The sequence below is a fragment of the Nicotiana tomentosiformis genome, chromosome 3 (genome assembly GCF_000390325.3).
Source record: "Nicotiana tomentosiformis chromosome 3, ASM39032v3, whole genome shotgun sequence".
Lineage (NCBI taxonomy): Eukaryota > Viridiplantae > Streptophyta > Magnoliopsida > Solanales > Solanaceae > Nicotiana > Nicotiana tomentosiformis.
The window spans coordinates 139,576,244-139,588,360 of NC_090814.1; the positions used below are offsets into that span (position 1 = coordinate 139,576,244).

A 12,117-nucleotide genomic window follows, 5' to 3' on the forward strand; every position below is an offset into this window, starting at 1 on the left:
GATTGTAAAACCTATTATTATTGTGTCTTAATTCGCAGGTCGTTAAAGGAACTTATAAAATTCAAATTCAGGATTCGGACACAATTAGGTAGCAACGACAGGAGGCACACTGAACTTAAATTTTCAATTGTTCCATTAGGACTTGGGACTCTAAAATAGTATATTGGGTACACATAATCTGATGGATGTTGCCAATTCATTGGCTGAATGATTAATTTGAGAGAAAGCTTGCAAATGACAAAATTCCAAACCTTTTATTCCTATTAAAATCTTGAGGTCCCCTTCTTCATCAATAAGCAAATAAAAAACAAAGAGAAGAAATTTATATTTGATGTTAGAAAGATGGAAAAGTTTTTCAGGCAGATACGTTGCACGAGACAGCTTAAATGGGGCAAGTGGGGTATGACTAAAATAGAATAGGGCAATGTCCAATTTTGTGGATACTTCAAAAATTCTCTAAATGCAACTAAGAGATAAATGAACCTTCAAAGCTACTTTTGTTTTCCTCTTCAAATCAACATCTTTTCAATTTGACTCTCTTTTGACCAAAATTTTGCCTGGTTTTCTTGGAGTATGCATGCACAAGGAAGGAGGAAAACCACTATTTGGGACCAACTCATACTTAACAAATTGGATAACATAAATAGAAGATCACATAAGATTCAAGATGAGACATATATTCATTTGGCATAATACATTAATAGCCAGTTCAGTGGCGAAGTTAATATAAATATATTTTTTTTACTAAGAGGTGTTCGGAAATGTTCATGATTTAATATTTATGTATAAACAGTAATATTTGACCTATATACGTAATATAATTTTTCTGCTAAAGGTATTTAAGTGACGAACCTATGCATGCCTTTGTAACAATGCACATGCGTTCCTAGTAGGTAAGTTGGAAATAGCTGGGACAGATAGCAAGAAAGGGAATATGTATATATGGCAAATGGGGCAAATTCAGGGATCCTGAGCACAGTGTTAATTTTATCACAAAAAGCTAGCCTTAAAAGTTGGGAGAATGTCGACTGTTACCATCACTGCATTAAAGCGATGTAAGGTTTCAACTTCCAGAACTATGTCTTTTTTTTGGCTTATGTAGTGACTATATGTAAAGAAATAGAAGCTGAAAAATACTTATTCATATCTGGTATTTAATTACAACGATCAATTAAAACAAATTATATAAGATTAGATTGTTTGATCTGGTGCCAACAGTGAGTATGAATAAATATTTATCGAAACTTTATATAATCTAGTTATTTAAATTAATGTTAATAAAAAAAATATGAAATGGGGCTCAAAGGTGTTTCACTCAAAAAAAACTTTATGGAATTAAAGATACTGAACGGTATATTTGGTAAGACTCCTTACATCCAACCGACGTGATAGTGTAACTTCTTTGGCTGCTCTCAAAAATAAAAAATATTGAATGTTTTGTTCAATTAAGTTTCCAATCAGCAATTTTTCTTGTTCCGAACATGGCGAGTAGTCTTTGAATGTCTCATTGCACAGCAGCCCCATTTCTTCGTCTGTTCGTGGGGTTTTTTTCTTTTTAGGAAAATCTTTTTTTATGCACATACAATAAGGAACAATAAAAATCACCTATCATTTTTCTTCCCACTTCTTACTTTCATATTTAGCTAGTCTGTTGCCATATTCTCGTATTCTGGTAGTATGGTTTCACTCCTTTATTTGGATTTGACATATAGATTTATATTGGTATTTCAAAAGGCGCGAGGCGAGGCAAGGTGCAAGCCGATAAATCTTTAATTTTTAATAATTTATAAATTAATATAATTGGAGTAAATATTTTAAAAGATATAAATCACGAAAAGAGGTATATTTACATAGAAATTCTAAAAAAAATCAAGAAAATTGTAAAAATATGTGGATATATAAATTTTCCGACCATGTAAAACAAGAGTAAAGGGGAGAATAGTTTTATCCTTATTTCGATGGTGAATGACAGAGCCCACAGAGGTAATAACGAAGTAATTAGAGGAGATTTGAGAGCATCAACTCTAGCAACGAGTTGCTTCTTTGCTGCTTGGTAGTCTAATGACGATTTCATGAAGGAGTTCGTCTTAGATTGTTGAAAATAAATTATTAAATATAAATATAATATAAGAAAGAAAAACATTAGAGGTAAGTTGAATCCTGAACTTTAACTAAAATTATTTACAGTTTTACTTGTAACAGAATTATTTCTTTTTCCAATTAGTTCTCAACATCACCTGTGAAAATCACTGAGGTGGAGATTTTGGTTCTTTAGTTCATGGAAAGCATAACTAGATTCAACCCTTTCTTGGTTTGAAAATGTCCTTTCCAATTCTTAACTTCATTTTATCTAATTCAACGTGCCTGCAGACAGAGAGACAAATACACAAACCCAATAAATAGATATAGATAAATAATGGCTTGCTCTTGCACTCCTTGGAGGTCGAATTTTTCAGGGGTATATGAATCCTTGTCAATGATCTCAAGTTCTTGTAGGAGATCTGATTTTCCCTAAGTATGGTAATGGATACAGGACAAAAGAAAAAAGACTAGCAATTTACTGTTCCTGATAAAATTAGAAATAAATTAAAAGGATGAAAGTTTAAATTATTCACTATTGTCGGAAGGCTCATGTCTTTGCAAAGTTGAGTTCACATCTGCTTCCATAGCTAGTTGTGTTATGCAAAATAACTACTCATCCATGTGTCACGACCCAAAATCCATAAAGGTTGTGATGGCACCGGACACTGCTGTCAGACAAGCCAACAATAAATCCTAAATAAATTCTCATTTTAATATTTTTGAAGTCATAGTTATTCCCCTCAATTAAATAGCAGGAGATGAAGTTTACAAAATACGTAATAATATCTTTAAAAATTTTCAATACAGTGCAACCCATAATCATCCCAAAACCCGGTATCACAAGTGCATGAGCATTTACTAGGGAATTAAAAATAAACTACAGCATCTGTCCAGAATACAAATTAGACAGGAAAATATAATATTTCTGAAGGAGACTCTGTTGGCTGCGGATCGTAATACAGAATGCAGCTCACCAATGTCCCGACAATTATTAACCACACATTTGCGCCCACAAGGCCGCTAAACATATATGTACCTGCACAATAAAATGTGCAGCATGAGTACAAAAATAACGTGTACCCAGTAAGTATCAAGCCTAATCTCGAAGAGGTAGAGACGAGATGGACGATTTTGACACTCACTATGGGTCAATAATATTAAATAATCATGAAAATAAAAATATTTATACCAACGTAATTCACAGAGTTAACAATAATTTTATTGAACCGGCAGAAGTAATTAAATCCCTTCAATTCCAATAAATTTCTAATTTATTAATTAGCCTCATTTACAGAAATAACAATAATTTCCTTAACAAGCACAGATAAATAAATTATATAAATTTTAATAATTTCCAATTTTCAATTAGCTTCACAAGCTGAAATAAACTATCAAAGTATTGTGTAATTATTATTATTAAGCACGTTTTCTGCCGAGGTCGTTTTGCCCGATCCAAAGTGTCGTGTACACTGCCGAGGGACGTGCGGCACGATCCATAGATGCATCTATCCTGCCGAGGTGTTCGGTCCGCTCCACAAGAAAGGAAGACATTTTCTTATGTACCTCCGAAATGAGAGTATGTTTATTATAAGATAAATTCGATAGGATGAACAATTTCTTTTAACAATTAATTAATTTAAACAGAAATAAGCATATGAGATTTCCATCTTTTACTATCTCTCACTAACAATTTACGATATATATTAAATAATATAATTAAATAACGGATACAATTTACACAAGTAATTCATGCTTTGAGTCCTAAACTACCTGGACTTTAGTATTAATAGTTGCTACGCACGGAGTCTCGTCACCTCGTACGTACGTAGCCCCCACAATTAGCAATAATTATTAATTTAATTACCTATGTGGTAATTTCCCCCTCACAAGATTAGACAAGAGACTTACCTTGTCTCAAGGTCCACTTTCCGATTACCGCGTCGCGTAAAATTCTCGATTCAACGCCGAAAAATTCGAAGCTATCCAAATATTATATAAGATAATTAATATATGCTCAAAAATTCGACATTCATCTATTAAATAAATTATCCTATCCAAAATAGTAATATTCCTAAAATTTACCCAAGTCCCACGTGCCCGGATTTCGGAAATTTTTGGAGAGAATCATTACCCAAAATCTCAAGAACTCAAATATACCATTTCCATTCAATCCCATAGTAATTTTCGTGGTTAAAATCCAAAAATACCAATTTCTAGATTTTTCTTCAAAACCCCAAATTTCTACTAATTTTCATGAATTTTCACGCCTAAATTCGTATATAAACTAAGTATTTAACTTGCAATAAGTAGGAATCACTTACCTTGACATAAATGATGAAAATGGAGCTCCAAAATCGCTCCTAGGTCGGCTCCCATGGAGGAAATGAGATAAAATGAGCCAAACCCATTTTTTCAAACTTATATACTGCCTAGACGACCCTTCATCGCATTCGCGAACCTCCCATCGCGTTCGCGATGAACAAAATTCTCAGAAGCCATTTTCAAACTCTTCTCAGACAGCCTCTAGTATAATTGTCATAACATTTTTTACAAAACTCCAAATCACGAATGGTTTGACTTTATGGAAACTAGACATCAAGGGCTATAACTTTCATATGTTTATCATCTCCCAACTCCTTATAGATTTTGAGATATAAGCTGCCAAAATTATCCCAATGCAACATAAATGTCTTCTTCATCTTCCCGGACAGTCTGTAGTGTAACAGCCATAACATTTTGTAAACAAATCCAAATGCTAAATGGTTTACCTTTCTGAAAACTAGACACAAAGGGATACAATTTTGAGTTTTGGATCATCTCCAAATTCCTTATAGATTGTGAGATATGAGCATCCGAAGTTAGACCTGCGGAACAAAGATTTTCTTCTTCGCGAACGCGAAGAACAAAATCCTTCTTCGCGAACGCGAGAGGATCCTCGCGAACGCGAAGAACAACACCAGACACCAGCATCAGCTATTGCAAAACAGCCCAAAATGATCTGAAACCACCCCGAAATACACCCGAGGCCCCCAGGACCCCGTCCAATCATACCAACCAGTCCCATAACATAACACAAACTTGCTCGAGGCCTCAAATCACATCAAACAACATCGAAATCATGAATCACACCCCAATTCAAGCTTAATGAATTTTAGAACTTCAAACTTCTACATTCGATTCCGGAACCTATCAAATCACGTCCGATTGACATCAAATTTTGCACACAAGTCACATTCGACATTACGGACCTACTCCAACTTCCAGAATCGAAATCCGACCCCGATATCAAAAAGTCAACTCCCCGGTCAAACTTCCAAACTTAAATTCTTGTTTTAGTCATTTCAAGTCTTATTTAACTATAAACTTTCAAATAAAATTTCAAACATGCTCCTAAGATTAGAATCACCATACGGAGCTATTCCCAGGCTCGAAATTCCAAACGGACCTTGATTACTCCAAAACCCACTCCAAACCAAATTTAAAGAACATTAAACCTTCAAATAGTTAAGTTTTACTATTAATCGCCAAAACGCTCCTGGGTTATCCAAATCCCAATTCGAACATACGCCCAAGTCCAAAATCATCATACGAACCTATTGGAACCGTCAAATCCCGATTCCGAGGTCGTTTTTCTAAAAAATATTGATCGAAGTCAAACTTACCATTTTAAGGCTAACTTAAGGAACCAAGTGTTTCGATTTCAACCTGAACACTTTCAAATCCCGAACCAACCATCCCCGCAAGTCGTATATTATTAAAAATACATACGGAAAGTTTTATTTTAGGGAACGGGGTTCCAAAAGTTAAAATGACCAGTTGGATCATTACACCATGTGTATCACTAGAGACTTAGGTAGAACTCGAAAGAACTTCATTTGGAGAACAACCAATGGAGAAAATGGAAATCACACTTGATCGGCCGACAAGAAATAGCAAAAACAAGCACCTAGGAGGCCTTGGATTCTAACAACAACAGAAATAACAATTACTACGCCTCATTCTGTTAGTATTGGTGTACGACTACTAAATATCAAAATGCTCCGGTTGGATGCATAATGTTTCAAAATTCCGTATTTACAGATTATCTAACACTATGAGTTCTCTAATACATTGAAGTACTATATTTCTAAGTCAACATACTTGTAGTTCAACCTCCTCATGGCACAGTGTTATGGAAGAGCATATACTACTGAGCTTTTTCTAAAAACATCCATTTCCAGATTGGTGATGCGGCCACCACAAAATTCAGGACTCAGAAATGGTTAGGGGACTCGACAGTAAAAAAAGCTTTTCCAAATCTCTTTCTTATTGCAGCAAATCGAGAATCTCTTGTTGCTCAAAACAGGGAAAGTCACTCATGGAGCCCAAACCTTAGAAGGAACCTATAAGATTGGGAGGTGGAGGAATTCATAAACGTGCTGAAATTACTAGAGAGATGCACTGTTAACACTCAGCAGAAGGACAAAATGAAATGGGGAAACACTAAGGATGGAATTTACTCTATCAAGGCAGAGTATACTGACTTGTGCTCCAATAATATAATAATTGATTTATGGCCCTGAAAACTAGAATGGAAAAAAAAAAAAAAAACCACCACTCAAAGTGTGCTACTTGAGCTGGTTGGCTTTAAAGGGTACCGGTTCACCCAAGACAACCTCGGCAGAAGTTGTTTCCAACTGGCCAATAGATGTTACATGTGCCAACCGAATTCAGAATCATTAACCATCTTTTTCTCCATTATTCAGTAGCCACAGAAATGACGGGAGGCCTTAGCGTAACTGGTAAAGTTGTTGCTATGTGATCAGAAAATCACTGGTTCGAGCCGTAAAAACAGCCTCTTATAGAAATACAGGATAACACTGCGTACAATAGACCCCTGTGGTCCGGCTCTTCCCGGACCCCACGCATAGCAGGAGCTTAGTGCAGCGAGCTGCCCTTTTCTTCAGTAGCCATAGAAATATGGAACATGTTTCTCAATATTTTTGGTTTGCATTGGACTATGCTCTTCTCTGTCAGAGATGCCTATGTGAGTTGCAGTTCAAAGAAAGTTGACAGAGCTATCAGGAAAATTTGGAATATAGTACCTGCAAGCATTTTTTGGTGTATTTAGACCGAAAGGAATAGTAGATGTTTTGATGGGTTATCAACTTCAATATGCTCCTTCAAGGCTAAATGTTTGATTAACTTGTTTCACTAGGCTAACCTCACTGCTGTAAATGACTCTAATTTTTATTTTTATTTTTGATTTTGTCAGCTCTTTAGTTTTGTAGCACTTAAATTGTAAATGAGCTGACAAACTCACTTCTTGTATAACCTTATTGCATCTTCTTGATGCCTTTTTATATTATATCCTACTTACTTCATTAAAAAGAAATATGCTTGTATTTCAACACTACATCATATGGCCTAAAACATCCTGAATGAACTAAATATGGACAAGAAGAAGAAAAAGATAAGAATGATCATCAACAACTCAAATCCAAATGACCAAGACTCACTCTTTGATAGGAAGCTCTGAGATCAAAGGGATCGTCTTGCTGGAGTTGGCCACCATTTTTGGCAATTGGTAACACATCTGATACCAGTAATCTTGGTGGATCATGCAGCGTGAATAAAGAATAGCGGGTAGAGCTTTCCACTTTATCTGTTTGTATATTGTACACGACAACATGATAATTACCTGCACGAAAACATATAAGATCCACATTATTTGGGAGAAAAGCTAGTACATAAATCAAATTCTTGGTATCACAAACGCCTTGTTCGTCGGGATTCTCTTGTGTACCAACGTCCATTTCCCCTTCTGTAATCCTCAAGCTCTCATACACTTATACAAGGGTATGTACTTGGTTGGAGAATTACTCGAGCAAGATGTAAACAACCTCGACACACTCCCAATTCGCTGGCCATACAACGAATATCACGAGCCTCAGGTGGTAAATCAATAACGCATAGGAACTGAGCAGGATCATTAGTGAATGGATCAAACGTGAGAATATTACAGATATAATAACTCATAGCAGAGTAATTTCTATCAGAGAATAAAATTAAGTCACCACAGGCAGGGGCGGATCCAGCCCTCTAGCACCGGGTTCAACTGAACCCAGTGCTTTTATTGCGGAGTATAAATTTATGTGTAAAAATTTATTAAAATTACAATAAATAGTAAATATGAACTCATAACTTTAAAAGTATAATGATGTAATGCTAAAAACCTTAATGGTTGAACCCATAGAATTTAAATCTTGGATTCGCCTCTGACCACAGGATGCTTCCAAACTAAGTGAATGATCGTTGGGCCGACCCGCATAGAAAAACCCTAAACCCACACGATTTGATAAACCTTCCCGTGCAGAAACTCTACATATTTTAGATAATTTCCATCAAGTAAAACAAGAGCAAAGGGGAGCAGAGTTTACCATTAGTATTGCAATTGTTAACGAAACAGGGGACGAAGTAATGAGAGGAGATTAGAGAAAACCAGCGTTTGCAAATCAATTTGCAACGAATTGCTTCTTTGCTGCTTCAGATTATTGAAAATAAATAGGGACTTCTTCTTGTGAGGAACCTGCAACTTGCAGCTGCTCTTTGAATCTACCATGGTTGGAATCATATTCATTATTTACTTTCTAGCCATATGCTACTAAATTTCTGATATAAAAAACATAAATAAATTTAGAACTAACTAGTTTCTGTGGAGGTGTGTTGCACGTTAATATTAGCACACAATGGTTCAGTCAATTATTTATGTGAAGCAATACCAGTAAAGAAATTGACATTAAAAAATATAATAATTATTTAAATGCCGATAATCAATATTATTATATTACATTAGCATAATACTTGAACTCAAAATAATTGAACATCTTCTAAACGGGCAAAAATAATTAATTTAACTAAGGTAGATAATATTATTATGTACTTGTAATTTAGAAATATACAATATAATCTTTCACCGCCATTTATGATGCAGTAGCTTTTGTTTTGTTCGAATATATCTTTCCACTTCATGTTCATAGAGAAGTACCGTCTAGACAAGTCACCAAAAAATAAATACCGACAAGTTAAAAATATAATACAAATGTACAAAAAAAATTATTTCTTCGCCCACAAAAGCTTAACTGCAAACCTTCAACTCTTGCGTTTTTATATCCTATTAATGATCAACTTCCAATGTCATTCTCAAACCACCCGTAACAACAACAAAAAAGCTGCTAAATGTTATTAAATAAAGACAATAAAGTACAGACAAGTATAGAGAGAAACTGATATATTATTCAAATTTCAAATTTATGTACATAATAAACTGAACTCTCCTCTATTTATAGAAGAAAGGAAGCTGATGTGTAAGCTACAACTGCAAGTTGCTGTGTAAGCTGCTACTTTAAGCTGTTGTGCCAGATATAGATAATCTTCTATATAATATTTATCCATAACGGAGTACCGAAAGTATAAACTTTTTCAGGAAGCTTATTTACAACGGAGTACTAAATGAACATCCATAATAAAATATATTTATAACACTCCCCCTTGGATATTCATTAAAAGATAATGTGCCTCATTAAAACCTTACTTAGAAAAACCCTATGGGAAAAAAAATTCTAGTGAAGGAAAAAAAGTACACATATTTAGTAATACGCATTGCTAGTTGCCTCATTAAAAATCTTATAAGGAAAACCCTGTGGAAAAAAACCTTAGTAAGGAAAAAAGAGTACATCGCGTATTTTACTCCCCCTCATGAAAACCTTGTTTCAAATATTTAAGTCTCTGCATTCCAATTTTGTATACCATCTTCTCAAAAGTTGAAGTTGATAAAGATTTAGTGAATAAATCTGGTGGATTGTCACTTGAACGGATTTGTTGCACATCAATGCCACCATTTTTCTGATGATCGTGTGTAGAATAATTTTGGTGAAATGTGCTTCATTCTATCTCCTTTTATAAATTCCCCTTCAATTGGGCTATGCATGCAGCATTGTCTTCGTATAAAATTGTGGGTCTTTTCTCACATTCCAAATCATATTTTTCTCGAATAAAATAAATTATTGATTTCAACCATACGCATTCCCTACTTGCTTCATGAATAACTATTATTTCAGCATGATTTGAAGAAGTAGCAACAATAGATTGCTTTGTGGAGCGCCATGATATGATAGTACCTCCACATGTAAAAACATACCCGGTTTGAGATCTAGCTTTATGGGGATCAGATAAATAACCTGCATCTGCATAACCAACAAGATCTGCACTATTTTTGTTAGCATAAAACAAACTCATATCAAGAGTTCCCTTTAAAAATCACAATATATACTTAATACCGTTCCAATGTCTCCGTGTAGGAGAAGAACTATATCTTGCTAGTAAATTAACAGAAAATGTTATGTCAGGCCTTGTAGCATTAACAAGATACATTAGTGCACCAATTGCACTGAGATATGGTACTTAGGGACCAAGGAGTTCCTCATCCTCTTCTGGAGGTTGGAACAAATCTTTATTCACTTCAAGTGATCGAACAACCATTGGTGTACTCAATTGTTGCACTTTGTCCATGTAAAAGCATTTTAAGACCCTCTTTGTATAGGCAAATTGATGGATAAAGATCCCATCTACTAAATGTTCAATTTGCAGACCAAGACAAAGTTTTGTCTTTCCAAGATCTTTCATCTCAAATTCTTTCTTAAGATATTCAATTGCCTTTTGGAGCTCTCCTGAAGTTCTAACAAGATTTATGTCATCAACATAAACAACAAGTATAACAAATTCTGAAGCCATTTTCTTTATAAAAATATATGGACAAATAACATTATTTATGTAACCCTCTTTCAGCAAATATTCACTGAGGCGATTATACCACATACGCCCAGATTGCTTTAAACCGTACAAAGATCTTTGTAATCTGATTGAGTACATTTCCCGAGATTTTGAATATGCTTCAGGAATTTTAAATCCTTCAGGGATTTTCATGTAAATTTCATTATCAAGTGACCCATACAGATAAGCTGTAACCACATCCATTAGATGTATTTCAAGCCTTTCATGTAAGGCTAAACTGATGAGATATCGAAATGTTATGGCATCCATAACTGGTGAATATGTTTCTTCATAATCGACTCCAGGTCGTTGTGAGAATCCTTGTGCAACAAGGCGAGCCTTGTATCTTTCAGCTTCATTTTTATCATTCCTTTTTCGCACAAAAACCCATTTATGACCAACTGGCTTTATACCAGCAGGTGTTTGGACTACTGGTCCAAAGACCTCTCTTTTAGCAAGTGACTTCAATTCCGATTGAATAGACTCTTGCCATTTTGGCCAATCAGTTCTTTGTCGACATTCTTCGACAGATCGGGGTTCAAGATTCTCACTATCTTGCATAATGTTAAGTGCAATATTATATGCAAAAATATTATCCACGACTATTTCAGATCGATTTAAATTAATCCCATCACCAGTAGAACTTATTAAAAGTTCCTCACTCACATGAGTCTCGGGTTCATTGATTTCTTCAGGAATCTCAGAACTAATCAAATCTTGGGTCTCTTCAGGAGATCCTTTCATAATATCATTTTGATCATTTGTCGATTTTCTTTTTCTAGGATTTCGATCCTTAGAACCCAAAGGTCTACCATGCTTCAGGCGTGCTTTAGGTTCGCTAGCTTTCATGCTAGTAAATGGTCCTGCTGGGACATCAATTCGGATAGGCACATTCTCTGCAGAGATATGCGACTTAGTTATCCTTTTCAAATCAATACATGCGTCTGACATTTGATTTTCTATATTTTGTAGATGGATGATCTTCTGCACCTCCTGATTACATATAGGGGTACGTGGATCAAAGTGAGATAATGATAAAACTTTCCACATAATTTCTCTTTTGATTTTCTTTTTCTCTCCCCCTAATTATGGGAAATTTATTTCATCAAATCGACAATCTGCAAATCGAGCAGTAAATAAATCTCCTGTCAATGGTTCAAGATAGCGAATAATAGAGGGTGATTCAAACCCAATATATATTCCTAACCTTCTTTGGGGGCCCAT

At 34.9% G+C, this 12,117-nt stretch overlaps 1 protein-coding gene and 1 long non-coding RNA gene across 2 annotated transcripts; both read right to left on the minus strand.

Annotated features, from left to right (window-relative positions):
- Nucleotides 1–6,012: 6,012 nt before the first annotated feature.
- LOC117280046 (uncharacterized) lies at nucleotides 6,013–9,158 on the minus strand. Its single transcript, XR_004510506.2, has 2 exons — nucleotides 7,581–9,158; nucleotides 6,013–7,166 (listed from the first exon to the last, which is right to left on the minus strand). It is a non-coding gene; the product is annotated as an uncharacterized lncRNA (long non-coding RNA).
- A 1,366-nt stretch (nucleotides 9,159–10,524) lies between these two features.
- On the minus strand, nucleotides 10,525–10,854 carry LOC138908572 (uncharacterized mitochondrial protein AtMg00810-like). Its single transcript, XM_070199248.1, has one exon. It carries the CDS (start codon nucleotides 10,852–10,854, stop codon nucleotides 10,525–10,527), a length of 330 nt encoding a protein of 109 aa, XP_070055349.1.
- Between the last annotated feature and the right edge of the window lie 1,263 nt (nucleotides 10,855–12,117).

Bases quoted from the DNA above. Each gene is read 5' to 3' on its own strand.
- LOC138908572 (XM_070199248.1), bottom strand. From the start codon at position 10,854: ATGGCTTCAGAATTTGTTATACTTGTTGTTTATGTTGATGACATAAAT.